Here is a 27,975-nt window from a genome sequence, read left to right as displayed (position 1 = left end):
TTGGGCTTATTATTACATTCCGGCTAGGTACAGGTGCCTGCCCTGAAAGCTTTGAGCCTGAGGCCTTACTTCCTTAATTTAAAAAAGTGAGATCGTATGTCAGAGAGGCAGTAAAGACACAGAGGCTCAGACCACGCTGGGCAGACCACGCTGCGCTGCTGATAATAATCAGAAGATGTGTCCATAGGGTGCGGCAGAGAATACTAACTTCTCGCAGGGCGGTTCAATGTTATTTAACACCAAGGTGTTAAATCCCCCGCACCCCCAATTCAGACAGCCCTTATTTTGGGAAGCAAAGTCCACGCTGTAGTCAGACTGGGTGTAAATCTGGCTTCCCCAGTTAGCAGCCAGGGGGCCCTGGATAGCTGACTGAGCCCGGCATCCTCACCGGTGAAGTGGTGCTAAGAGCAGCCCCTCTTTGGCTAAACAATACGCTGCTAAATAACCAAGAGATCCCTGAAGAAATCGACGAGGGAATAAAAAAATACCTAGAGACACATGGCAATGGAAACACGACGACCCAAAACCTATGGGATGCAGCAAAAGCACTTCTAAGAGGGAAGTTTATAGCAATGCAATCCTACCTCAAGAAACAAGAAACATCTCAGATAAACAATCTAACCTTACACCTAAAGGAACTAGAGAAAGCAGAGCAGCCCCTCTTCTTAGAGCGGCTGTGAGGACCCCATGAGACCAAGCGCACGCATAGCATAAACGGGGCCCACGGTGGACGACCCTCAAGGTCTGCCTGCGGAGCTTGTGGAAACCTCGTCACCATCTCTCTCTCCGGGTGCAGGCTGTGGGTGGCTTCCAAGGCCTTTTTCTTTTGCTCTCACGGGTTTCCTTGCAAAAGATGCTCCAGGGGAAGGGATTCTGGCCCAAACCATTTCCTTCTGCAAGAGACCCACTAAAGCCCCTTTACGTGGGCTCCGTCCAGCCTCCTTGTAGGTCTCCCGGGGGATGGCTTAAATGCCCTCCCAAGGGTGACCCCAGAGAAATGCATCAGGCTCTCAGCCCTGTGGGATTAACACCCTCTGTGGGGATGAACAGCAGTGAGGTTGCTAACTGTGGAGTTATCGGGTGCTTCCGGTCTGCGGAACGCTTTACACAGCTTGAGCTCAAGGAGTGCTCACCTCAGTGCCCTGAAGAAGCCGTTCAATTCCCTCCAGTCTCCAGATGAGGAAACAAGGGCCCAGAGAGGTGGGTCGTGTGTCCAAGGTCACCCAGCCAGGAAGTGCCCGTGTCTGTCTATGCCTGACCCCTCCCACCTAACGAGCTGCCTTGCCTCCCTCCTGACTTAACTGTGGAAGCTCTTTTGGAAGCAGCCCTGGGCTAGGCTTGGGGAGGGAGTGTCCAGGGCCCAGGGCAGAGGCCCCTGTCCTGGGAGGTTGGTTGTCCCCTCACCTTCACCCTCCTCTCTCTGCTTGCAGAATGCCGACGGGAAGCTGACGCTGCAGGAGTTCCAGGAAGGATCCAAGGCGGACCCGTCCATCGTTCAGGCGCTGTCCCTCTACGACGGGCTGGTATAGTCCAAGGCCCAGAGCTGAGGTGAGTGGAGGGGGATTTGGGGCCTGGGATGGGGGAAAGGGGGCAAACCCAGCCTCAGGACACTTGGGGTTGGCAGATAAGTACCTGAGTTTCCCGGGGGGGAATCAGGGTCTGCCCAGTTGGCAAATAGCTAGTAAGGGAGGGCCTTCACGTCAGCCAGGGCTCCTCTATTTTTGTCACTTTTATATACCGAGATTCAGCCTGAGAGTTTACTTGAATAGAAGTTTCCCTGGGTTGAAAACACTTTGAAAATACCAGTTCTCAGCCAGGGCCAGGGGCCTGGGAGAACAGGAGTCTCTCATCTTTTCTCCGTTGGGGTGGCCGAAGACCTCAGCTTCCGCTCTCTTGATCAATAGCTCCAACGTGGTTTCTTATTTTGCCCAGATTTCCGTTAAGTGCAGGATGATGGCCCACAGAGGCCTCTGTTGCTGGCAGAGAACTGATCCCCATGGTCCTGTCCAGCTACGAACACTCTTTTTTTTTTTTCTGGCTCTTTTTTTTTTTTTAACATCTTTATTAGAGTATAATTGCTCTACAATGGTGTGTTAGTTTCTGCTGTATAACAAAGTGAATCAGCTATACATATACATATGTCCCCACATCTCTTCCCTCTTGCATCTCCCTCCCTCCCACCCTCCCTATCCCACCCCTCCAGGTGGTCACAAAGCACCGAGCTGATCTCCCTGTGCTATGCGGCTGCTTCCCACTAGCTATCTGTTTTACGTTTGGTAGTGCATATATGCCCATGCCGCTCTCTCACTCTGTCACAGCTGACCCTTCCCCCTCCCCATATCCTCAAGTCCATTCTCTAGTAGGTCTGCATCTTTATTCCCGTCTTGCCCCTAGGTTCTCCTGACCATTGTTTTAAAAACACTCTTGTATGTGTCTCCTGGTGGACGGATGATGCATCCTCTTGATATAGATCTAAGAGTAGAATTGCTGGGACTTAGAATGTCTGTATATTTAGCTTTAGTAGATACTTCCAGAAGTTTTCCAACATGGCTGTACCATCTCCGACTCCCACTTGCGGTGTATGAGAGCTCCCATTGCCCCACATCCTTGCCAGCACTGGGTGTTCTCTGTCTTTTAAAATTTCAGCCGTTTTGGTGGGCGTGTCATGATAGCTTGCTGTCATCTGAATTTGCGTCTCACTGATGAGCACTGAAGTTGGGCACCTTGTCGTATGTGCATCCTCCGTTATACCATCACATTTTGTGCAGTGCTGTCTTAGTTATCTCGCTGCACACTGCGGTCCCACAAAACAGCATCTGAAGAGAACAAACATCAGGAATTTGGGTACAGCTTCGTTGGGTGCCTTCGGCCCAAGGTCTCTCATGAGGATGCAGCCAAGCTGTCAGGAGGGTGGCCAACCATCCCAGTTTGCCCGGGACTGTCCCGGATTTAGTGCCGAAAGTCCCATGTCCTGGGAAACCCCTCTGTAGTAGGTAAACTGGAATGATCATCAGCTGTTGGCCAGGACTGCGGTCTCATCTGAAGGCTTGGCCAGGGGTGACCCATTTCTAAGCTCACTCATTTGGTTTGGCGGCCTCAACATGTGGCCCTCTGCACAGGGCTGCCTAACAACATGGTGGCTGGCTTCCCCCAGGGTAAGCTTTCTGGGAGGGAGGGAGAGGGAGAACCCAAGATGAAAGCGCAGTCTTTTTATAACTCGACCTTGAGAAGCAAGATCCCATCACTTCTTTTTTAAGAACGCCTTGGCTACTTTGGGCTATTTCTATACAAATTTTAGAATCAACTTATAAATGTCTACACACACACACATGCACACACACGCTGGGATTTTGAATGGGATTGAGTTGAGTCTGCTGTTCAGTTTGGGGGAGAATTGGCATCTTTATAATGTTGAGTCTTCCAGTCCATGAAGATGGTATATCTCTCTCTGTGTTTAGGTCTTTAATTTTTTTTTCTCTATAACATTTTGCTGTTTTTAGCTAAAAGGTCTTTCACATCTTTTAGTAGATTTATTCCTAAGTTTTTGATGGTGTTTTAAACAGTAATTTTAAAATTGTATTTTCTGTTTGTTTCTGATTTATAGAAATTCAGTTGATTTTTGTTTATTGATCATATATCCATGGTCCTGCTAACTTCATTTATTAAATCTAGGAGTCTGCCTTAGATTCTTTTGGATTGCCTACATTCTGTTTCTTCCTTTCCTATCCCTGTGCCTTTTGTTCCTTTTTCCTGCTTCCTTGCACTGGTTGGGCCCTCCAGTCACATAGGAGTAGTGATGGTGAACATTCTTGTCTCATTCTCAGTCTTGGGAGAAAGCATTCAATAATTCACCATTAGTTACGATGCTTGTTATAGGTCCTTTGTAGATAGATTTTAGCAAATTTAGAAAGTTTCCCTCTTTTCTAGTTTGGTAGGAGTTACTTGTTTTTTTAAAACATCATGAGTGATATTGAACTTTATCAAAATTTTCTGCATTTATCAAGACGCTCATATGACTTTTCTCTCTTTTTTGTTGTCAGTATGATGAATTACACTGATTGATTGTGTGTGTGTGTGTGTGTGTGTGTGTGTGTGTGTGTGAATACATTTTATGGATCATCAGTGGATTCCTGTCCACTTAAATACACTACCTTTTTTTTTTTCTATTCTTTTTCAAATTACTTTTCCCATTTAGGTTGTTACATAATATTGAGCAGAGTTCCCTGTGCTATACAGTAGGTCCTTGTTGCTTATCCATTTTTTAAAGAAAATTTTTAATCTTTATTGGAGTATAATTGCTTCACAATACTGTGTTAGTTGATGTTGCACAACAAAGTGAATCAGCCATATGCAGACACACGTCCCCATATCCCCTCCCTCTTGAGCCTCCCTCCCATCCTCCCTATCCCACCCCTCTAGGTCATCGCAAAGCACCGAGCCAATCTCCCTGTGCTATGCTGCTGCTTCCCACCAGCCAACGGTTTTACATTCTGTAGTATATATATATGTTGATGGTACCCTCACTTCACCCCAGCTTCACCCTCCAATCCCATGTCCTCAAGTCCATTTTCTATGTCTACCTCTTTATTCCTGCCCTGCAACTAGGTTCATCAGTACCATTTTTTTTTTTTTTTTAGATTTCATATATATATGTTAGCATATGGTATTTGTTTTTCTTCTTCTCACTTACTTCACTCTGTATGACAGACTCTAGATCCATCCACCTCACTATAACTCAATTTCGTTTCTTTTTATGGCTGAGTAATAGTCCATTGTATATATGTGCCACATCTTCTTATCCATTCATCTGTCAGTGGACATTTAAGTTGGTTCCATGTCCTGGCTATTGTAAATAGTGCTGCAATGAACATTGTGGTACATGTCTCTTTTTGAATGATGGTTTTCTCAGGGTATATGCCCAGTAGTGGGATTGCTGGGTCATATGGTAGTTCTATTTTAGTTTTTTAAGGAACCTCCATACTGTTTTCCATAGTGGTTGTATCAGTTTTCATTCCCACCAACAGTGCAGGAGGGTTCCCTTTCACCACACCCTTTCCAGCATTTATTTGTTTCTAGATTTTTTGAAAATGGCCATCCTGACCAGTGTGAGGTGATACCTCATTGTAGTTTTGATTTTCATTTCTCTAATAATTAGTGATGTTGAGCATCTTTTCATGTGCCTCTTGGCCATCTGTATGTCTTCCTTGGTGAAATGTCTATTTAGGTCTTCTGCCCATTTTTTAACTGTATTGTTTGTTTTTTGATATTGAGCTCCATGAGCTGTTTGTATATTTTGGAGAGTAATCCTTTGTCTGTTCTTTCATTTGCAAATATTTTCTCCCATTCTCAGGGTTGTCTTTTCGTCTTATTTATGGTTTCCTTTGCTGTGCAAAAGCTTTTAAGTTTAATTAAGTCCCATTTGTTTATTTTTGTTTTTATTTCCGCTACTCTAGGAGGTGGGTCAAAAAAAGATCTTGTTGTGGTTTATGTCAGTGTTTTTTCCTATGTTTTCCTCTAAGAGTTTTATAGTGTCTCGTCTTACATTTAAGTCTTTAATACATTTGGAGTTTATTTTTGTGTATGGTGTTAGATAGTGTTCTAATTTCATTCTTTTACATGTAACTGTCCAGTTTTCCCAGCACCACTTATTGAAGAGGCTGTCTTTTTCCCACTGAATGTTCTTGCCTCCTTTGTCATAAATTAGGTGCCCATATGTGCAGGGCGTATCTCTGGGCATTCTATCCTCTACCATTGATCTATATTTCTGTTTTTGTGCCAGTACCATACTGTCTTGATTACTGTAGCTTTGTGGTATAGTTTGAAGTCAGGGAGCTTGATTCCTCCAACTCCATTTTTCTTTCTCAAGATTGCTTTGGCTATTTGGGATCTTTTGTGTTTCCATACGAATTGTAAAATTTTTTGTTCTAATTCTGTGAAGAATGCCATTGGTAGTTTGATAGGGATTTCATTGAATCTGTAGATTGCTTTGGGTAGTAAAGTCGTTTTCACAATATTGACTCTTCCAATCCAAGAACATGGTGTATTTCTCCATCTGTTTATGTCACCTTTGATTTCTTTCATCAGTGTTTTATAGTTTTCTGAGTACAAGTCTTTCGCCTCCTTAGGCAGGTTTATTCCTAGGTATTTTATTCTTTTTGTTGCAATGGTAAATGGGAGTGTTTCCTTAATTTCTCCTTCTGATTTTTCGTTGTTGGTGTATATGAATGCCAGAGATTTCTGCACATTAATTTTGTATCCTGCAACCTTACCAAATTCATTGATTAGCTCTAGTAGTTTTCTGGTGGCATCTTTAGGATTCTCTATGTATAGTATCATGTCATTGGCAAACAGTGACAGTTTTACTTCTTGTTTTCCAACTTGTATTCCTTTTATTTCTTTTTCTTCTCTGATTGCTGTGGCTAGGACTTCCAAAACTACGTTGAATAAGAGTGGCAAGAGTGGACATCCTTGTCTTTTTCCTGATCTTAGTGGATATACTTTCAGTTTTTCACCATTGAGTATGATGCTTGCTGTGGGTTTGTCATATATGGCCTTTATTGTATTGAGGTAGGTTCCCTCTATTCCCATTTTCTGGAGAGTTTTTATCATAAACGGGTGTTGAATTTTGATAAAAACTTTTTCTGCATCTATTGAGATGATCATATGGTTTTTATTCCTTAATTTGTTAATGTGGTATATCACATTGATTGATTTGCATGTATTGAAGAATCCTTGCATCCTGGGATAAATCCCACTTGATCATGGTGTATGATCCTTTTAATTTGCTACTGGATTCTGTTTGCTAGTATTTTGTTCAGGAATTTTGCATCTAGGTTCATCAGTGATCTTGGTCTATAATTTTCTTTTTTTATGATATCTTTTTCTGGTTTTGGTATCAGGGTGATGGTGGCTTCATAGAATGAATTTGGGAGTGTTTCTCCCTCTGCCATTTTTTGGAAGAGTTTGAGAAGGATGGGTGTTAGCTCTTCTCTAAATGTTTGATAGAATTCACCTGTGAAGCCATCTGGTCTTGGACTTTTGTTTGTTGGAAGATTTTTAATTACGGTTTCAATTTCATTACTTGTGATAGGTCTGTTTATATTTTCTAATTCTTCCTGGTTCAGTGTTGGAAAGTTGTACCTTCCCAAGAATTTGTCCATTTCTTCATGGTTGTCCATTTTATTGGCATATAGTTGTTTGTAGTAGTCTCTTATAATCCTTTGTATTTCTGCGGTGTCAGTTGTGATTTCTCCCTTTTCATTTCTAATTTTATTGATTTGCATCTTCTCTTTTTTTTTCTTGATGAGTCTGGCTAAGGGTTTATCAATTTTTTTTTTTTTTTTTTGGCTGGATTGAGTCTTCATAGCTGTGTGTGGGCTTTCTCTAGTTGCGGCGAGCGGGGGCTACTCTTTGTTGTGGTGTGCGGGCTTCTCATTGCAGTGGCTTCTCTTGTTGTGGAACACAGGCTCTAGGCACATAGGTTTCAGTAGTTATGGCTTGCTGGCTTCCGTAGTTGTGGCTCGTGGGCTCTAAAGTGCAGGCTCAGTAGTTGTGGTGCACGGGCTTAGTTGTTCTGCGGCATGTGGGATTTTCCCGGACCAGGTCTCGAACCTGTGTCCCCTGCATTGGCAGGCGGATTCTTAACCAGTGCGCCACCAGGGAAGCCCCTCCAGCTTTCGTTTGTATGTGTTCCTAGGTCTGAAGTGGGTCTCTTGTAGACAGCATATATACAGGTCTTGTTTTTGTATCCATTCAGCGAGCCTGTGTCTTTTGGTTATGGCATTTAATCCATTTACATTCAAGGTTATTATCGATATGTATGTTCCTATTACCATTTTCTTAATTGTTTTGGGTCTGTTTTTGTGGGTCTTTTTCTTCTCTTGTGTTTCCCACTTAGAGAAGTTTCTTCAGCATTTGTTGTAGAGCTGGTTTGGTGGTGCTGAATTCTCTTAGCGTTTGCTTGTCTGAAAAGCTTTTGACTTCTCCATCGAATCTGAATTAGATCCTTGCTGGGTAGAGTAATCTTGGTTGTAGGTTTTTATCTTTCATCACTTTAAGTATATCCTGCCACTCCCTTCTGGCCTGCAGAGTTTCCCCTGAAAAATCAGCTGATAACCTTATGGGGATTCCTTTGTATGTTATTCTTTTGTTTTTCCCTTGCTGCTTTTAATAATTTTTCTTTGAATTTAATTTTTGTTAGTTTGATTAATATGTGTCTTGGTGTGTTTTTCCTAGGTTTTATCCTGTATGGGACTCTCTGTGCTTCCTGGACTTGGGTGACTGTTTCCTTTCCCATCTTAGGGAATTTTTCAACTATAATCTCTTCAAATATTTTCTCAGACCCTTTCTTTTTCTCTTCTTCTTTTGGGATCCCTATAATTCGAATGTTGGTGCGTTTAGTGTTGTCCCAGTGGTCTCTGAGATTGTCTTCCATTCTTTTCATTCTTTTTTCTTTATTCTGCTCCTCAGCAGTTATTCCCACCATTTTGTCTTCCAGCTCACTTATTCGTTCTTCTGCCTCAGTTATTCTGTAATTGATTCCTTCTAGTGTATTTTTCATTTCAGTTATTGTGTTGTTCATCTCTGTTTGTTTGTTCTTTAGTTCTTCTCGATCTCTGTTAAACATTTCTTGTATTTTCTCAATCTGTGCCTCCATTCTATTTCCGAGATTCTGGATCATCTTTACTATCATTCCTCTGAATTCTTTTTCAGGTAGACTGCCTATTTCCTCTTCATTTATTTGGTCTTGTAGGTTTTTACCTTGCTCCTCCATCTGTGACATATTTTTTTGCCATCTCTTTTTTTTTTTTTTTTTAAATGAGTGGGATTGTGTTCCTGTCTTACTGGTTGTTTGACCTGAGGCTTTTAACGCTGGGGTTTGTGGCTTTTGGGTAGAGCTGGGTCTTGGTGCTGAGATGAGGTACTCCGGGAGACCTCACTCCGATGAATAGTCCCTGGGGTCTGAGGTTCTCTGTTAGTCTAGTGGCTCGGACTTGGAGCTCCTACCGCAGGAGCTTCAGCCGACCTGGGCTTGTGAACCAAGGTCCTGCAAGCTGCCTGGGGCGGCAAAAAAACCCCCACAACAATAACAAAGTAAAAAATAAAATTAGACTAGGAAACTAACAGGTATGTTAGGAAGAATATGAAAATAAAAATATAGATGAATCAACAATTGGAAGGTACATTAGTACCACAATAGTAAGAAAGAGGAGGAGGGAAAAGAAAAAAAAAAAAGCAAAAAGGGGGGGGAAGGCCTTAGCTGTGGAGGGCGGGGCCTAAGCAAGGGCGAGGTTTGGGTGGTGGGCGGGGCCAATGCTCAGGATCTGGAAAAGGTCCTGGGGGCTGTAGGGGGGTGGAACGTAGGCTCAAGGAACAGAAGGGGCCCAGGCGTTCCCCCCACCCCTAGTCTCAGAGGGCAGAGGACCTCACCTGGGAGCCCAGCAGGCTTCCTGGGCTTGAGTGGGTGGGGCAGTCACCCTCTGCTCCTCTCCCTCTCCTCCTGGAAGACCCCTCCAACGTGCCTCTCCTATTCTCCCCCCAGCCTCCTTCCTATGCCCCCAAGGACCTACGTGGCCTGGAGGGGGCCTTGGAGGGCAGGGGACCGGCCTGGGATCTCAGCAGCCTCCTCGGCCTGAGTGGGCAGGGCAGTCGCCCTCTGCTCCTCTCCCACTCCTCCTGGAGGGCCCCTCCCACCTGCCTCTCCTGATCTCCCCAGCCTCCCTCCTATGACTCTTTCATTCTTGTTAAAGGCTGAGTAATATTCCATTGTGTATATGTACCACATCCTCTTTACCCATTCTCTGTCGATGGACATTTAGGTGGTTTCCATGTCTTGGCTATCGTAAACAAAGATGCAATGAACACTGGGGTACATGATCTTTTCGAACCATGTTTTTCTCTGGATATATGCTCAGGAATGGGATTGCAGCATCATATGGTAGCTCTATTTTTAGTTTTTTAAAGGAACCTTCATACTGTTCTCCGTAGTGGCTGCAGCAGTTTACATTCCCGCCAGCAGTGTAGGAGGGTTCTCATCTCTTCACACCCTCTCCAGCGTTCGCTGTTTGTGGCGTTTTTGATGATGGCCACTCTGACTTACACCGAGTGACTTTTGAATGCTCAGCCACCCATTATGTGCTTTGATGTACCATCAGATTTGACTTGCTGACATTTTGTTTAGGAAGCCTATTTTGAAGCTTCTAATATTCTTATGTTTTTGCACAAGAAATCCTTTTTCATTGAAGAGACATTAGAAAATATGTTTAAAAAGAAAACCTCCATAAAAAAGTTTATTGAAAAAAACCCTTCACATAGAACCCAGAAATAACTACTGTGAACATTTTGTGTCCAGAATGATTCAGAAAGAAAGAATGATTCAGAAAGGATTGAACACTTACAAAAACTTAATACTCAGTAACTAGGTCGCATAGGAACATATAATCAAACCAATTTATAAAGGAACTGTGACAGTTATTTCTATAATCTTAAAAATGTTCAGTATGCAGCTCTGGGTCCCACAGTGCATACTGATCTGTTGTCTGATTTTTCAGAGTCCCCCTTTTGTGAATTACCACCAGTGACCTCATTGGCGTATATATATATATATACAGTTATATATATATATAACAGCTGCATCTTTCCTCCAGGCCGTGGAAGAATGGTGCAAACATAAGTTCTTGCTGTATCCCCCCAAGGAAACGTTGTACAGTGTAATTAATTTCTTTAAAGTGTGTGATTCTTTCTGAATTACCCTATTTGTTTTTGTCTTACAGTTTTCTATGAATATATACGTATATATATTTTTCAACAACGAGTTCATAACCGTACGCTGTTGGCTGTGTCTTTTGGTTTTTGGTTTGTTTGTTTTTTAAAGGAACAACTTGTAGGAGCCATTTTTTTTCTTTTGGAGACTCAACACTAAGAAAAGAGATTTTTAATGTGTTTTACCCAGCTTGGCTTCACATCCTGTCACGTCTACACTGGCTTTCCATAACACAATTTACGTAGACATATATCTTACCCTCACCAGCAACGTGTCGGCCAACACAATGTAACTTTATTTCCATGACAAGTTTTTCAGGGTGACAAGATCCACTTTTCTATAGCTCCTCCCGGAAATTGCCGTACCATTTTTCTCAGGCCTTCCTAGATCCTGCCTGAGAGTAATTATATCCAATCTGTGTTCCATTGTTTTTGCGATTTATTTGCCTTCTCAGATTCCTGATGGATCATAATTCTTAGATAAATTACGGTTATATAATTCACTGAATTATTCAGGAACTGAGATCATGCATATTTTTTGCGTCACTACATGTTGTTTGAGATCATCCTTTTTAATAGCTGCATAGTATACCGTTTATGGTTGGACCATACCTTAACCAGTCTTATGGTGTGGGGCACTCAGGTTGTTGGAAATTTGAGAGTGGATGAAAACAATTTTTATTATGGGAACAGTCTCATGCAATAGTAGAGAGAATATGTAACTCCGTGTACCCATCTCCCAGCTTCAGAATCACCGATTCACAGCAATCTTGTGCCGTCTATACCCTCCCCCACACACCCCCGACACTGGGTTGTTTTGAAGCAAATTCAAGACATCGTATCATTTCATACATAAATATTTCAAAATGTATTTCTAAAAGATAACGATTCTTTAAAAAAAATCCATAATACCCCAAACATCAGTAATTCCTTAATACGCTCTCACCAACACTTACATTCCACTTTCCTGTTGTCTCACAATTTTTTTCACTTTGTTTATTGGAATCTGAATCTGAATGAAGTCCATAGATAGCAAGTGGTTGATAGGCCTACGTTTATTTTAATCTCTTAAGTTTTCCCCCTTCCCTTTTCCTTCTTGTGTTTGCTGAGAAGAGCATTGGGTACAGTGCCCCGTGGTGCTGTTAACAGGCTCCTCTTTCTTGTTCTTCCTGGAAATGGCAGTTAGATCTGCAGGCTGGCTTGGCATTGGGTTTGGTCCACTTCGGGTGAGAACACCTCATGAGCGGGGTTGTGTGTGTGTGTCTGGCAGGTGCACGTGACCTCGGTGACATCAGCAGCTGTTTCTGATCGCCACCTCTGTCCATTCATTCATTACATGGTGCCAAATGGTGACGTCCTAAAGTTGTCTTTCCTTCTTCGTCATTGGCTAGATTACTTTTACAAAGGGAAACTTCCGCTCATCCACTCGGTGGTTACCCTGAGGCTTGGTTTTCATAGGGAAGGCATGATGGATACTTGATTCTTCATCAGTTTTCAAAACAAGTTGGGGGCTTCCCTGGTGGCGCAGTGGTTGAGAGTCCGCCTGCCGCTACAGGGGACGCGGGTTCGTGCCCCGGTCCGGGAAGATCCCACATGCCGCGGAGTGGCTGGGCCCGTGAGCCATGGTCGCTGAGCCTGCGCGTCCGGAGCCTGTGCTCCGCAGCGGGAGAGGCCCGCGTACCGCAAAAAAAAAAAAAAAAAAAAAATCCTTAGAGGTGACCAATGACGTTTTTACAAAATATATGTGTAACTGTGAATTTAAGGATTTAAATGCATTTGGTGAGTTTCATCATATTTGCAGTTCTTTTTTTTTCTTTTTTTTACATTTTTTTTGGCCACGCCGCACAGCTTATGGGATTTTAGTTCTCCAACCATGGATCGAACCCCAGGCCTTGGCAGTGAGAGCTTGGAGTCCTAACCACTGGACCGCCAGGGAATTCCCTTAACTAGCAGATACAATAATGCAAGTCACAGGGGTTCACAGATCACCGCGGAAGGCAGAGCATGTGATTGGAGACCCAGCTGAACCTCCAGGGTCTGGCAGGGGACCTGGAAGGCTGAGAGGACCCAGGCCTCTCCCTTGGGTGCTCTGGCCTTCCTCTGGGTGGTTACTCCATACTCTCTCTCCCTTGGCACCTGCACCATAATGGCCCCCCCAATTCTGGTCCTGCAGGGCCTTCCTACTCCCCCAGGGCCACCTCCACATAGATTCGGATTGGCCCAGATAATGTTTTTAAGTCATCTCCCCAAATCAGGAAAGTGACCCCTTTGTATCAGACACCTACACCTGTCCAGTGGGGAGTGGGGACGTGAGATTTAAACACAGGGTTGGAGCAGGTTATGGGAAGGGTCTTTGGATGGCACGGACAGTAACAGACATAACTGTCCCCCAGGCTGCTGCTTTTTTAAAAAAATGTATTGAGGTGAAATTCACATAACATAAAATTAACTATCTTAAAGTGAACAATTCAGTGGCATTTAGTACATTCTAGAACCTTTGCCTCATTCCAAGATAAAACTCCATATCCCTTAAGCAGTTTCTCCCCCACCCCCACCCCTCAGTGAGCCTCTGGCAACCATACTTTGCTTTCTGTCTCTATTCTGGATGTTTCATATAAATGGAATCATTTACTCTGTGACTTTTATCTTTTTATTTATTTTTTATTTTTTTAAAATTTAATTTATTTATTTTTGGCTGCGTTGGGTCTTTGTTGCTGCACGCGGGCTTTCTCTAGTTGCGGCGAGCAGGGGCTACTCTTCGTTGCAGTGCGCAGACTTCTCATTGCGGTGGCTTCTCTTTTTGCAGAGCATGGGCTTCAGTAGTTGTGGCTCGTGGACTCTAGAGCGCAGGCTCAGTAGTTGTGGCTCACGGGCCTAGTTGCTCCGCGGCATGTGGGATCTTCCCAGACCAGGGCTTGAACCCGTGTCCCCTGCATTGGCAGGCGGATTCTTAAGCACTGTGCCACCAGGGAAGCCCTATGTGACCTTTGATGTCTGGTTCTTTCACTTAGCATCATGTGGTCAAGTTTCATCTGTGTTGGGACACGTACCAGTACTTCATTCATTTGTATGGCTGAATAGTATTCCATTGTGTGGTTAGATCACATTTGTTTATCCATTCATCCATTGATGGACATCTGGGTCATTTCCACCTTTTGGCAATTGGGAATCATGGTGCTATGAACATTGGTGTACATGGATTTGAGTACCTATTTTCCAGTTTTTAGAGTACATCCCTGGGGTGCAATTGCTGGGTCATATAGTAACTATGTTTAATTTTCTGAGGAACTGCCAAACTTTTCCACAGTAGCTGTGTCATTTTATATTCCTCCCAGCCGTGGTTGAGGGTTCCAATTTCTTCACACCCTCGCCAACACTTGTTAGTTTCAGGTTTTATCCTAGTGGGTGCGAAGTGGTGTCTCATCGTGGTTTTGATTTGTGTTTCCCTGATGACTAATTCTGTTGAGCATCTTTTCACGTGATTATTGGCCATTGCACACATTGTTCTTAATGGTTGCAAACTTTTTTATCCTATGGTTCTGTCCTTATTTATCCAACCTGTCCCCTGATAGCGGACACTGAGTTTGCTCCCTCCCTTTTAATTTTGCTATTACAGATGATACTGTCATAAACATTTATTTCTGTCTTTTTAACTTATTTTTTACTGAAGTATAGTTGATTTACAATGTCATGTTAATTTCTGCTGTACAGCAAAGTGATTCAGATACGTATTTCTTTTTATATACATTCTTTTTCATATTCTTTTCCATTATGGTTTATCCCAGGATATTGAATACATTTTCCTGGGCTATACAGTAGGACCTTGTTGTTTATCCATTCTATATGTAATAATTTGCATCTACGAACCCCAAACTCCCAGTCCCTCCCTCCCCCACCCCCCATAAACATTTATTTCTTAAGGATAAATACTGAGCGCCAAATGTGTGGGCCGGAGGGCGTGCACATTTTTAGGACTGGTGACATATGATGCCACCTGGTCCTTTAGTTGACTGTCGCCTGCTCTGTGTCCCTGGCAGCCAGCTCTGAACCCGCCCCGCCTCCCTGTGTCTTCCAGATGCCTGGGAGCCACTCACCTCCTCCCGTGCCCTGAGGCCACCTCCGCCCCGACACCACCACCCTCGTGTGTCCACCCAGCCTTTCTCCGCATCCACGCCCCACCGGGCTGCCCTGGAACCGTGAGGCCCGGCTCTCCTCCGCCCGCCCCGCACCCACCCGTCGCCTGAAGCCACCGGCTCCAATTGCCACCAACTTCTGCTTGTCCAGAAAACGACAGTACGGATGGGCAAAGGCTCCAGCCCTCTGCAAAACCAAGGACTCGGCTGCTTCGCAGGCGGCCTCTCGGTCCCTCCTGCTCTCCTGCGTGTGTGCTTTCGTTCTTTATTTCAAACAGACATTGAAAAAGAAAAAAAAAAACAAAACTACCTTCTGTCCTAGAAGATTCAGACTGACAGATGGGGAGAAGGCCTCGGGGACGTCAAAGAACTCTGCCTCCTGCCTTGACCTTGGCAGCGGGAGAGGCCACGGGAGTCACGGCCTCGGCCACGGGGGATCGGGGCGTGGGGGGCCTGCCTGCCCCTCGTGATTTGGCGCCCCATCCTCGAGCAGCAAGACCACCTGCGCGGCTAGGATGATTAATTACAACGTTGATGATTTTTTTTGTGATAACAGTATTGTGCTTTTTGTGGGGAAAGTGAGGTTTTTTTTTTATATACATATATAATTGATACCTTTTATTTATTGGTTGGTAACTGTTGCTGCTGCCTCGTGTGTCTGATGCTCCCAGGGATGCGGGGCCCACCGTTTACACGTGCACGCCCTCGCCCACCTGCCCAGGCGCTTGGGAGGATGGTGGCCTGCAGCGGCCAGGAAGCCAAAAATCTTTTTTTTTTTTTTTCAGATACTGTGCTCGATGTTTGGAGAGGGGAAAGGTGGGCTTCTTAAATGGCTAATGCACTGTTCCCTCCAGCTCGAATGCCTCCCTCCTGGATCTCTTTTCTCTGCTCCCGGTTCACACACCTCTCGGTCCTGTATCCTCCTCTGGGTCCATAACCTCTTTTCTGAGGACAAACAGGGGACATCTTCCGGTTTCTCGGTTCTTGCTTTGGTGTTCGCAGCGCCGTGGGGAGTGGCAAGGCTTGTGCTGAGACTGGGATCCAGGAAGGGCCGGGGGTGGACCGAGAATCTAAGGAGAGAAGGAGGAGGGAGTGAGCAGATGTGAAGTCTGCCTCTCCCTCCTTGGTGGGTTTTGAGAATAGCTGCTCACCCTGCTTTCCTGCCTTGTCCAGCGGACCACAGTAGCTTTCCCTCTTTTAGCTGAAAGGCCGGAAGGGAGCGGGGGAGAGAGAAGGGCCGCAGGCAATCCCATTCAGGTGGCTTCTTGGGCTGTGGCCCACATGTGCTCACAGGAAGCTTCTAGCTCTGCCTGCCACTGAGACAGGGCAGGCCCACAACTGTCACCAGGAAAGTCAGATGACCTTGGACCGGAAGGCAGGATCCTGAGGCTGGCCCTTGCTCCGTGACTGTGGGCCCCCCTGCCCTCTGTGGGCCCCAGCTCCCCCTGCTGCGGATCCGGGAGGCCTGGGCTGGGGGATCCGGAGGCTTCCCTTCGTGCTGATGCTGTCTAATTCTAAGCTTGGGTTTCCTGCAGCTGGTGATTGTGCGGTCTGTGTCTATGTTTACAGACCCCAGCAGACACGGGGACTGCCTGAGTCACTCTCTGTCTCTTAGCACAGTCTTCAGGGACGCAGCAGCCACTGTTCGTGGTGTGTGGGTTCGGATGACACACCCTGCCCCTCCCCGCAGAGCTTCCTGGTCCCTCCTGGACTCTTGAGCTGTCTTTCAGGCCCAGAACTAGTCCTCGCCCAGGGAAGGCTTCTGGGTGAGAAGCAGCCTCCCAGACTGTTTAGGGCCAGGCCGGAATCGAGAATCCCTGCTTCTTCTTTGCGAAGTCAGCAGCCTATCACCTCCTGACTTATCCCGGCCAGCGGAGGGGAGGAGCTGACCCTCGGCCCCCGCTTTAAATGGCCCTTGGCGCCCACTTTGCACTTTTCCAGGAGGCCAGAGCTTCTCCTGCTCTTTAACTCTCACAGCAGACCCCCGCCAGAGAGCGGCTCCGCCAGCGTGGGACTTGCGTGTCCGCTCCTGCAGGCTGGACCGCTCGGCCAGCCCCTGTCTCTCCCTCCTTGCATCAGCCAGCCCTCTGGCTGCCCTCTCCCTCCGCTGGAAGCCCCCCAGATCCTGCGGGGATAGGAGCAGTAGTTCCATTTTCACGGGTGACTTTGAAGCTTGGGCTCTTTGAGGCCCCTGCGGTCACCTTCCTGCTCAGGCCACGGGCCTAGGAGGCCCAGTACTCACCACCAAATCCTGCAGTTCCTCAGCCTGGCTCTGACCTAGGACCCTAGGGCAGCAGGTGAGCTTGGTGGCTTGGGGCTGGAGATGGGGGGAGCGGGGCCTTTCCCCAGGTCAAATGATTTCTCTGGCCTCCACCTGAGCCTCGATTTACCTCTCTGGTCCAGTGGGCCAGAGCTTTTGTGCAGCCTGTCCTGGAGCATCACGGGAAAGGGCTTGTGGCTAAGAATTATCCAAGGTTAAGCATAGGGGTCCCGCCCGCTGAGACATTGACTCCTAGGAGTCTAGGGAGATCGGTGTGCAAGGCTTTCCTCCCACCTCCTCACCGTTAGGCCTTTTGGTTTGGAGCTACGCGTGTGGCTTTTGACCTTAGCAGGCGATACCGTGGACCCATGGGCCAAGGCACACCTTGGGTCCTTGCCCAGAGAAGTCCAGAGCTGCTGGAAGGGCCACGCCTCTTCCTGGCAGGGTGCTGGACACTGGCCATTTTTGCCCGAGGTTGCGGGCAGGGACAGTTCCGTCCCCTCCTCTCACCAGGCCTCTAGCTGCAGCACCCTTGGAACCCTGAGCAGCCCGTGGGCCTCTCTCCCCAGCACCGTTTCCCACCCGAGGCCCAGCCCTGTCAACTGCTGCTCTGGGGCTTCCAGACCAGCCAGAAGCCAGGTTCTTAGCCCTCGCTCCCCAGCCCAGGAGCAGGGGCCAGCCTCCGGCAGTCCGTCTGCAGCAGCCCTGGCCTCTTCCTCATAGAATCCGCTCCCCACTCTGCGTTGATGGTACTTAGGAGAACGTCATGAGTTTCCAGTATTTAACCAGGCAACGTTTAGAATAACGTCGTTTAGAATAATGTCGTTTAGAATAACGTCAAGGCAGATGTGTGTCCTCCTCTTCCCCTGAAATGCTTTTCATTTTGACAGCCAACTTCCTAGATGACAGATGCATCTGGGCTTTCGGGGACCCTGTCTCTTCTCTAGAGGGTTGGGGTGTGGGGTTCCTGGGCCCCCTGGGAAGATGCAGCCTCTCCCTGGGGAAAGCCCCACTGCTCACCTAGTGGAAAAGCTACCGGGTTCCCAGTGGTTTCAGCTTCTAAGGGATTGAGGGGAACGCGGGAGCGCCCCCTCGTGGCGATGATCTATAAAGGCATTTGGGGGACCGGACCAGACAAATAGGTGATTTGAGAGCGAGGCCGCAGATGGGGAGGCGAGGGGGGGGGCGGCGCTATGATCTCACCCAGACCCTGAGCTTCCAGCCCCACCTTACTGGCAGCATGTCTCCCAGACGCCCTTCTTCTAGGTCTACCCCAGAGATAGCAAGTGAATCAGCATAAGGGCACTGTAATGGGAAGCCTTGCCCCCCCCGACCTTTTTTAATATCTGCGGAATAAACCCAATGGTTGATTTTTGGATGAATAAAAGGCTTTTGTCGAATACACAGCTGGTCCCATCTTCTGTCTTGGCATCTAGGCCTCTCAGGCTTTGTCTGCTCCCCGTGATTGGACGCAGAATCCCCTCCACCTCCACCCTGACTGCCCCCCGCCCAGGCTGTACATATCTGTCCCCCGTGTGTCTTTGCCTTGACCCATGGCCCCAGGGAGGGCCACAGGCTCCCAGTCTGACTCAGTGACCAGCTTTCTCCGGGACTCTGGGCGAGTCACTTCTCACTGGGACTCAGTTTCTCCATCCGTCAGATGGGAGTGAGTCTCTGCTCAGCCCATGTCCCAGGGCCATTGTGGGGAGCAGCCATGAGCGGAATCATCAGAGCCTTGGCCGAGGTGAAAGGCCAGTGGAGTCTGAATCGTCATGGTGCCCCCCGCCCAGAGCCTGCAGCTTTGGAAAGGAATTTGGGCAACTCTTACCAAAAAAAAAAAAAAACAATGTTTCCTGGGTGGTGATTTTCTGTTTGCCCTCCCAGTCCCTCTGAGCCTCTTTTGGGGTGTTGTTCTGTCTGAATCTGCTGGTGTGTGTCTCTGAGGGAGGGGCAGGCCCCGGGGTGGACAGGGGCCACGTAGCACGCCCAGGCCTCCTCTCGTGCTCTCGTTGTATGTTGTCCTTGTCACGCCAATTAAACACGCTTCCTCACTTGTCTTTGCCTTCCTTGTGTGGACCTGTTGCTTTGTCTGTTTCTTTTTTGTTTCCTTTTAGGTTTCTTCTTCCTCCTGTGACACCCTTTCTCTTGCTTTGGGTGTTGTCTGCCCAGTTTCCCCAAGAGAAAGAATGGGCAGAGTGAGAACCTTGGGTGTAATGATTAAACCAGAACATTTTCAGGAGTGTTTCTGGGAAGCCAAGAGTTCGGCAGAGTGAATCCCCACGCCACCCCATGTATCACTCCCAGCATTTCCATTCCTTCCTGTTTCATCTCTTGGGGTTCTCTAAAGGTTTAATAATGTTTGAAAACATGGGCCTAGACTAGTGCTTCTCAGAACTGAGCATTATAGAATCACCTGGGGGCTTGTTAAAACCCAGACTGCCACCTGCAGAGTTTCTCATTAGCTAGGTTTGGGCCGGGGCCTAGGAATGTTCATTTCTAACAAGTTACCAGGCCACGCCGATGCTGCTGGTCTGGGACCACACTTTGGAAGGCCTGGGGAGCTGCTGACACTGAGGGACATCCAGCTGGGTTCTAATTTGTTTTGTTTTGTTTTGTTTTGTTTTGCCACAGCACGTGGCTTGCAGGATCTTAGTTCCAGGGGTCGAACCTGGGCCCTGGCAGTGAAAGAGCAGAGTCCTAACCACTGGACCGCCAGGGAGTTCCCCAGCTGGGTTCTAAAGAGGAGTCCACCCTCCACTTGCCGGGGATTCAGGCTAATCATTCGCCTGTGCGTAACTTTTGCACCTGCCACGTGTCAGGCACTGAGGGCCCAGAGACTTGTCACTTACCAAGTGGAGGGGTGTTTCGGGAGGGGAGGTGGGTAGGTGAGTAGCTCCCATGGGGGCTCTCAGGAAGGCACCCCATGGTTTGGCCGTTGGAGTGGCTGCCCTCTGCCATGGTTCCCCTCGGCTTGGAACCTGGGATCTTGGAGGGACCTCCTCTTTCCCCTCTAGTTAAGTGACCAAATGTTTGCTCAACACGCATGGCGTGGGCCCCCCACGTGCCAGGTGTTTGGGGGAGGGGGATCAGAGGAGGTGACAGTCTTTGCCTTCTAGGAGCTTTTGCTGAGGAAACGTTAATTAGGAGAACAATAAAAGGCAATGTCGCGTCAAGAGCGTAACTGCTGGCTAGAAATATGTTACTGCTCTGGGCCAAGGGCCCTTGAAAGACACGTGAATGTGTCCGTTGATGAGATCAAGCAGCCAACGTTAGAATGAGCCGCCACCTGCAAAAACAGGTTGCGTTTCACAGTTGGTTTTGTGAAAGGGAGCGTCAGACCGACGCCACCTGGGAGACAAAGCTGGAGGGCCCGCTTCGGGGCTGAAGCAGCCACAGAGAAGGGGGTGCAAAGGTGGCGCCTTCCATGGCCACGCTGGGCACCCAGCCTGCTGCCTCGCTCCGGCAGGGTCTGGAGCGAAGACGCTAGAACTCTGCCAGACACACGGGAGCGAATCAAAGGCAATGTGGGAAGGCAGTGTGGGACAGTGGTTACGGCTATAGGTTCTAGAATTAGACCTGGTTCTCAGCAGCCTCCACCACTTGACATTGGGCATGAGCTGTAACTGACAGGGTTTTCTGGTAAAAACGTGGACTCCAGTTAGAGGCAGGTGATGACTCCACAGCCCTCCCCACCAGATGGAAAGTTACAACAAAAGCAGATCTTAGGTCAAATTCTGCCAAATATCCAAATATTTACTAGGAAGCAAGTGCAAAGGTACAAAAGACTTGTCTGCCCAGCGAGTGGGGAGACCCAGGACCCCAGGGACCCCAGAGCACAGCCTCTGGCTATGGGCTCTCTTCCCAGTTGGTACAAAGGCGCGAGTTCCCGGGAATCTTTCTAGCCATCATTTATCTCCGTCACCTCACACTTCTATGAAAAATGACTTCTACCGTCCTTTTGTAAATGAATCAACTCTGTGGTATAGGTTTTCATAACAATACATATTTAAAATGCTAATGTGACCCCTTCCGGAGAGCGGATTCCTGACCGGGGTATTTCGTATACTAAGGGAGGTGGGGACTGGAGGTAATTGACACGCACGCACACATTCTCTAATTCCACGATTCCCCCGAAGCACTGAAAGGCAGTGCGTGCACGGCAGCACACCCTTTCTGGGAAGCCTAGGATGTGGCTCAAAGGGCTGATGTGAAGGTAGCTGGGGCAATGATTCCAGAGTATGGTGGGCTCTCAGTGGGTGTTAACTGTCACTGGAGGTGGCTCTGATCTTTCCCAGGCAGTCTTGGGAGGTGTCTACAAGGACGTGGTTCAGAGCCCCTGCTTCTGTGGGCGCATCATGGGTCATAGTCTCTCGTTCTGGGTAAGGTTGCAGTCCGCACTGACCTCTCCCTGGCCCAGCCTACCCTGGGCAGCTTACTGTGGGATGAGGCCCTAATGAAGGCACAGATCTGGCCACTTCCTTCCTCTCTGGGCCTCCTGACTTACCAGGATGGCTCAGACTGGCTGCCGTTCTCTGGGTGTGTTATTAGCATGGCTGAACCCCCCAAGATGGGCCCATTTTTCCCCACTGCAAGCCTGCCACCCTGTCCCCCCTGCCCTCCCGAAACCCCAAACTCATGTCTGCATGACAGAAAGCATCTCCCTAAATCACACTCCCCAGTGCCCGGATCAGGGCATCACCAGGCATGGAGAGGAGAGAAGAGTGGGTGGTGGGAGGGAGGGTGGGGAATGCAGTGGGGGGACCCCTGCCCTGATGTGGCTGCCCCCTCCCTGCCATCTTCCTGGTGGGCCCCCTGTAGCCTGCCCTGACACTGGGGCACATCCCACTGTGACAGTGCCTGCCTCACGTCCAGGGACAGAAACGTTATATCCTCTGGTCCCCTGGGCTGGGGGAGCCTGGTCAGGGCAGTGGCAGGAAAAGGGCTTTGAAGGTCTCCTGAGTTTAGGAAAAGTGAGCTCGCATAGGTATAGTAGACTCCTCTGCTTATCCCATACCCTTTACCCTGCTTTAGCTGTGCACCGGGCTGCATGGACGAAAGGACTACATTTCCCAGCATCCCTTGGAGCTGAGTGTGGCCACATGACTCAGTTCCTACCAATGGGATGAGAGTGATGAACACAACTTCCCTTCCACTTCCCCCTTCCGGCTGGCTGGACCTTGGATTCCAAAACAGCTTCCCGGGAACCTGGGCCCCCGCCCCCACAAAGCGGCACACCAGCCCTGGACCGTTTACACTGGGATTGTTAGGAGGGAGTCAAATACCCTCCTAACACGGTTAAGCCATCTGGGGTCTCTGTGTCAACAGCCACATTTTTATTCCACCTAATATACTGAGTGATCCCACTGGGTCATTTTAAATGAGCTGATGTCACCTACAAATGTTTGCATCTGAACTCTCAATGTTTGCCAAAGTGATTTAGTAAAAAAACCGTACAGTGCAACGTGCTCCCCATGTGGGCTCTTCTCACTCACGCCTTCCCATCCCCCTCTTCCTTTTTCCTCTTCCTTTCCTGCTGTGCCCTCCTCTATGGGCTCAGGGAACTGGGGGTCCCAGTGGGAAGGACTCTTGGGGGAAGGGCTTTCTTTTGCTGAAGGACTAGGGATGCAGGGGGCGGGGCAGAGGCTCTCCTTGAGCCAGGAGGCCCTGTAAGACTTGGCTAGTTGGGTTTTCCCTGGGAAACCTCAGTGAGGGTGGATACTGTGAAGGCTGGCCTCGAATTGGGCACAGGAAGGACCTTGCCAGGGGTTTTAAGATGGGGGGATGGGGACCAGACCTCCACACAGTCTATTCAAACTCCCACCTCAGAAACTGGGCCCTTTCCCCAGAGAAATAGTCATCACAGAAGCAGATCTTAGAGGTGACAGATGTGATGAAAACAGCTTTCAGGAATTTCCTGGCAGTCCAGTGGTTAGGACTTGGTGCTTTCACTGCCGGGGCCTGGGTTCGATCGCTGGTGGGGGAACTAAGATCCCGCAAGCCGCAAGGCATGGCAAAAAGACCCCACCCCAAAACAAACAAAGAAACCCACAACAGCAGCAAAAAAAAGCAACCAGTAAAACGGCTTTGTTTAGAGACCAGGGAGGAATGGTGGAGAATTGCCATCTGACCGAGGGGGTCTCATTTTAGTCTCTGGACTGTTGGATGCCCCCGAGGGGAGGGGAAGTCTGTGATATCGTGGAGGGCCCACTTTAATTTTTGAAGACTCTAAAGACCCAATTAATATGCTATGTATCCAAAGGCCTTCTTGCTTTAGAAGATTTGTGCAACGGCAGAGGCCAGAGCCAGGCCCTGGGGTGAGGGTGCAATGGGCCGGCCTGGGAGCGGAAGGGAGGGGCTCCCCGTCGCTGGGAGGGAATCATCATCGTCGTCAGGGGAAACCTCCAGCCTTCTCTGAAATCCGAATTCTACGCCAAAGCGCATGCCTCAAACCAACTAACCCAGTGCTGGCTGTTTCCTCGGTGATTTCCAGGCAGCAGCCTAAGGCTAACTGGAGTCCTTCCTGGCTCCTGCAGGGATGAACCAGAGCCCAGTATGTGTACGCTGTGTGGCCACAACGTCAGGCCATGGTCTTTGATGAACGTGCTGGCGGCTCAAGAAGCAGGGCACACCCCAGAAGATCACGAACCCCAGCCACAGGTGGGCAATGCCAAACAAGAGCCCCGCGATGGGGGGGTGTTGAGCCTTTTTCCCCACGTGCAGCCGCCAGAGGGCCTCCTGCAGGAGAAGGAATGTCAGGATCTAGACGGGGAGGAGGTGGGGGCAGGGCACCACGGGCAGGAAAGAGCAGGTGCAAAGGTGCGGAGGTAGGATGATAGGAGAGAGCCACGTGGGGGAAGGGAGGAATGCACGTGGAGCTAGTGGCCACTGCCTCCGTGTCAGTGAAGCATCAGAGTTTTGCAGAATGCGTATCTCCCCAGAAAGAGGGGACTCAGGCCACGTTCCAGGAGTCGGTATCAGCACAGGCCCGGGCAGTCTGAGCTTATCACCCTCTTTCTGTGCTCCTAGGGAAGGCTGGCTTCAGGGCTCTTCTCTGGAACTTGCCCATTCTGGTAGCAAAGTAATCCTAACACTGTAGAGCATGATAAAGATAACAGCAACCCTGAACTGTTTGCTAGGGTCTCAGGCATCATCTCATTTACTCCTTACGGCAGTGCCCCCTTGAGGCCAATCCTAGTATTACACCCCATATTTTTACACACAAGGCTATGGAGGCCCAGTGAGGAAGTGGCAGGTCCCGTCTTCCAGTCTGTAAGGGGCTTCCAGGCTCCAATACAACTGTCTTGGCCAGAGGCAGGGTGTGGCGGGAGTAGCTTCTGTTAAATCCAGATGTGGGCAGTGGCTGGTTGCCTCTGGTCTCTCCCAGATGCTGCTGCTTGGGGAGGTGAGGTCTTCGGGGAAGGGGGCCTGCCCAGCTGGGGCACATCAGCGGCGGGGGCCTTGCATCTGGAGGGAGAAGCAGCTCAGAGGCAGGCTGGGGGAGATGAGGGGAGGGGGGCAGGGGCTGGGCCCAGGGAGGAGAGTCCCACAAACAACCTGCTGGGTGCTGGGGGCACCAGACCCTGAGAGTGCCCAAGCCTTAGAGCCCCTCTCTGGGCAGGAAAGCCAATCAGGCATAACCTACAAGAGCAGGTGGGAGGGGGCGGGAGGGGGGCAGGAATGGAGGTGGCCAGCGGGGCAGGGTCCCAGGGTGCCTCCTGGGCGGGCCTGGAGCTGTCAAGTGGTGTTGATCAAGGGACTCACCTTGCAGGGTGTTGTCACCTTGCAGGAGAGCTTGGCTCTCCCTGCTGGGCTGGGCCACACGCAGCTGCTGCCCCCCTTTAGCTCTGCCACCACTGCACCTGTGTGCTGTCCTCTTATACCCAATGGGGTAGCTACTGTCCTCATCCCCATTTTCAGATGAGGAAACTGAGTCCCAGAGAGGTTCAGTGGCTTCCCCAGAGCCACACAGCTAATACATAGAAGGGCAGGGATTTGAGGCGAGGTCTGCTGGACACAAAGCCATAGCCGTCACTGCGATCCATCACTTCTGGCCTGACGCCCTCTCGGGACGCCTGGAACTGGCACTTCCCAGAGTCTGGAATCTTCCACCAGGCCATAGGCTGAGTCCTCATGTGGAGAGATGTCACTTTCTTGATGCAAAGACGAGTCTGACCCTTGGCTCCCTGGTGCTGCTGGCCCCCAGCTGGGCGTCCCTGGCAGGCTACTCCCTGCCCTGGATGCTGCAGGAAGAAATAGATGCGACAAGCCAGCCACTCCCATGACCCCCACCCTCACCCTCCTGGCCGGTCTTGGGACAGGGCAGGGAAGGGATTCTTCCACAAGGAGGGGTCAGATGGACCATCGTGGCCCGGGGAGGCCTGGAGTTCCAGGGGCAGGGTGGGGCCTGGGAAAGCCCGCTCTCTTCGGTATTTTTTGGCTGGCTTCAAGACATCTCCAAGCCACTCCACTTGCTGTACCAGCTGGCTATAAATTAAACACTGCAGAGGAGGCGAGGGGTGAGGAAGGATTTTCCTCTTCTCCCAAAGTTTTCCGTCTCATAATGTAGTTATGTTTTTTCCCTGGGTTCCAGTCCTGGCTACACCCCTACCAGCTGTGGGATCTGGGCTAATATTGACTGTGAACCTGACTGAGCCTCAGTTTTCTCATCTGTCAAGTGGGGATGAGAGAAGCCAGAAGCCCATTTCTCATAGGGCCTTCGGTGAGAATCAATCAAATGATGTGTCTGAAGCCCTTCTGTAAATGGAAGCAGTTAATATTATTGTTATTATCCAGTTCTCCCCGCCCCAAAGTTGCTGCCCTTTCGTTTGGTCCAATTTTGGTCCAGCAATATGGCTCCTCGCTTCTGTTTCTCACTGCCCCAGCCACTGGAGAAACTGCACTCTAGATCCTGATCCGGGTCCGAGTCCGAGAGGAAAACACCCTTGAGTCAGGAGCTCACGCTGAACCAGTCAGTAGCAGAGGCAGGCTCCCTCTGTGCTAACACTGCATCTGCCCTGCCTACAGATGCCCCTATAACCGCCCGGGGAGCTGTCTCTAGAGCATCTTAGAGCCTGAAATTCCTCGAGGTGGGAAAGGGACGTCTTGTGCAAACAGCAGGAGAAAGCCCCTGCCTCCCACGCAGGTGGGGCCCAGGTGTTCACGGTCAAAGCTGCCGAGCGCATCTAAGGAGGGGTTTAGACCTGCCCTTGCCCTTGCTGCTCCTCGCCCCCCACTATTCTGGAGCCGGGAGGATTCACAGGGAAGCTGGCCCCAGGGCCTGTGTTGAGTTTGCATCAGATTCAACCCTGCTCTTTGGCGGCCTCTGTTATGAGAATCGATTCTTGGCAATTCCCCAGATCGATACCCAGTGCAAAGTGGGCTGAGCTCCACTCGGGCCAGAGGAAAATTGAGAGGTTAGAAAGACGCAGGGGATGGAGAAGGATGATGAAATGCTCCCCATAAAGTGAAATGAAATGATTTATAACGTGTCTCTATTACTTTACAAGTGGAAGGAGCTTCTCCAGGCAGCGCCAGCCAGGAGGGCACACAGCCACTTGCAGGGTGTCACCATAACAACGCCCTGGCCTCACGTCAACCGGACGAGGTTCAAATCCAGTGGAAGCACTGGCTGGTGACTCTGACCAGCTTCTGTCCCACATCTCTCTGTGTGCGTGTGTTTTACAATTGAAAAAAGAATATATTTAACACGCTGGTGCTGTGAGTGCGCTATAAAATGAAAGATCAAACCAAATTATACCAGTGGAACGGGTTCAAATATTTAACAGATCCATACCAAAAACACAGGGGAAAAAAGATCTTTTGATTCCCATGAAGTCTGAGCATTACTTTCTGATACTATGTGTTACTGACTACACATCAGCAGTTATTAACTGAGAGTGTAAACACTCTAAGTTAATTGTTTAGACATTAGGCAGCAAAGTTGTTCCTCTCCTGAGTCATTTTTTTTAAATCGAGGTAAATTTCATGTCACATAAAGTTGACCATGAATCATTTTAATGCGTACAATTCAACGGCATTTAGTACATTCACGATGTCGTGCGGCCATCCCCTCTGTCTAGTTCCAAGACACTTTCATCACCTTAAGAAGAAGCCCTGTTCCTATTAAGCAGTCACTCCCATTGTCCCCCGTCTCCAGTCCTTGGCAGCCACGAGTCTGTTTTCTGTCTCTACGGCTTTGTCTCTTCTGTATGTTTCATGTAAATGGAATCATGCGGTATTTGTCCCTTTAGGTCTGGCTTCTTCCACTTAGCATGATGTTTTTGAGGTTCAGCCACGTTGTAGCAGGTATTGGGACATCCTTTTTATGTGCTCCCTACCCTTTAAGATGGGGGTCACCAAGCCCATATAGATCCCTGGGAGAGAGGGAAGCTCCACTCCATAGTGGGTTTGATTAAGGACAGACCCTCCAAGGGGCTCCCGGGATCTGCCTCCCGGGGTCAGTGTGAGACTCATACAGGGATGCACAGAAACTTTGTACATAGAAAACACTCGACATTCCTTAATTTTGTATCTATGTGAGATGATGGATGTTCACTAAGCTTATCGTGGTAATCATTTCAGGATGTATGTAAGTCAAGTCGTTATGCTATGTACCTTAAACTTATACAGTCCAGGGCTTCCCTGGTGGCGCAGTGGTTGAGAGTCCGCCTGCCTATGCGGGGTACACGGGTTCATGCCCCGGTCCGGGAGGATCCCACATGCCGCGGAGCGGCTGGGCCCGTGAGCCATGGTCGCTGAGCCTGCGCGTCCGGAGTCTGTGCTCTGCAACGGGAGAGGCCACGACAGTGAGAGGCCCGCGTA

The 27,975-nt window shown here is 48.9% G+C and overlaps 1 protein-coding gene across 1 annotated transcript in view; it reads left to right on the top strand.

Moving 5' to 3' along the window:
* Nucleotides 1–15,676, top strand: part of NCS1 (neuronal calcium sensor 1) — a 57,848-nt gene extending 42,172 nt beyond the window's left edge. The window contains exons 7-8 of the mRNA XM_030838565.2: nucleotides 1,431–1,548; nucleotides 14,837–15,676. Coding sequence (XP_030694425.1) covers nucleotides 1,431–1,529 — 99 coding nt within the window. The 3' untranslated portion in view covers nucleotides 1,530–1,548; nucleotides 14,837–15,676. The remainder of the gene's footprint in view (nucleotides 1–1,430; nucleotides 1,549–14,836) is intronic.
* The last annotated feature ends 12,299 nt before the right edge of the window (nucleotides 15,677–27,975 follow it).

This window comes from Globicephala melas, chromosome 6 (assembly GCF_963455315.2).
Source record: "Globicephala melas chromosome 6, mGloMel1.2, whole genome shotgun sequence".
Classification (NCBI taxonomy): domain Eukaryota; kingdom Metazoa; phylum Chordata; class Mammalia; order Artiodactyla; family Delphinidae; genus Globicephala; species Globicephala melas.
Note: the sequence above shows the minus strand (reverse complement) of the source record. Positions and strands in the feature narration are given on the sequence as shown.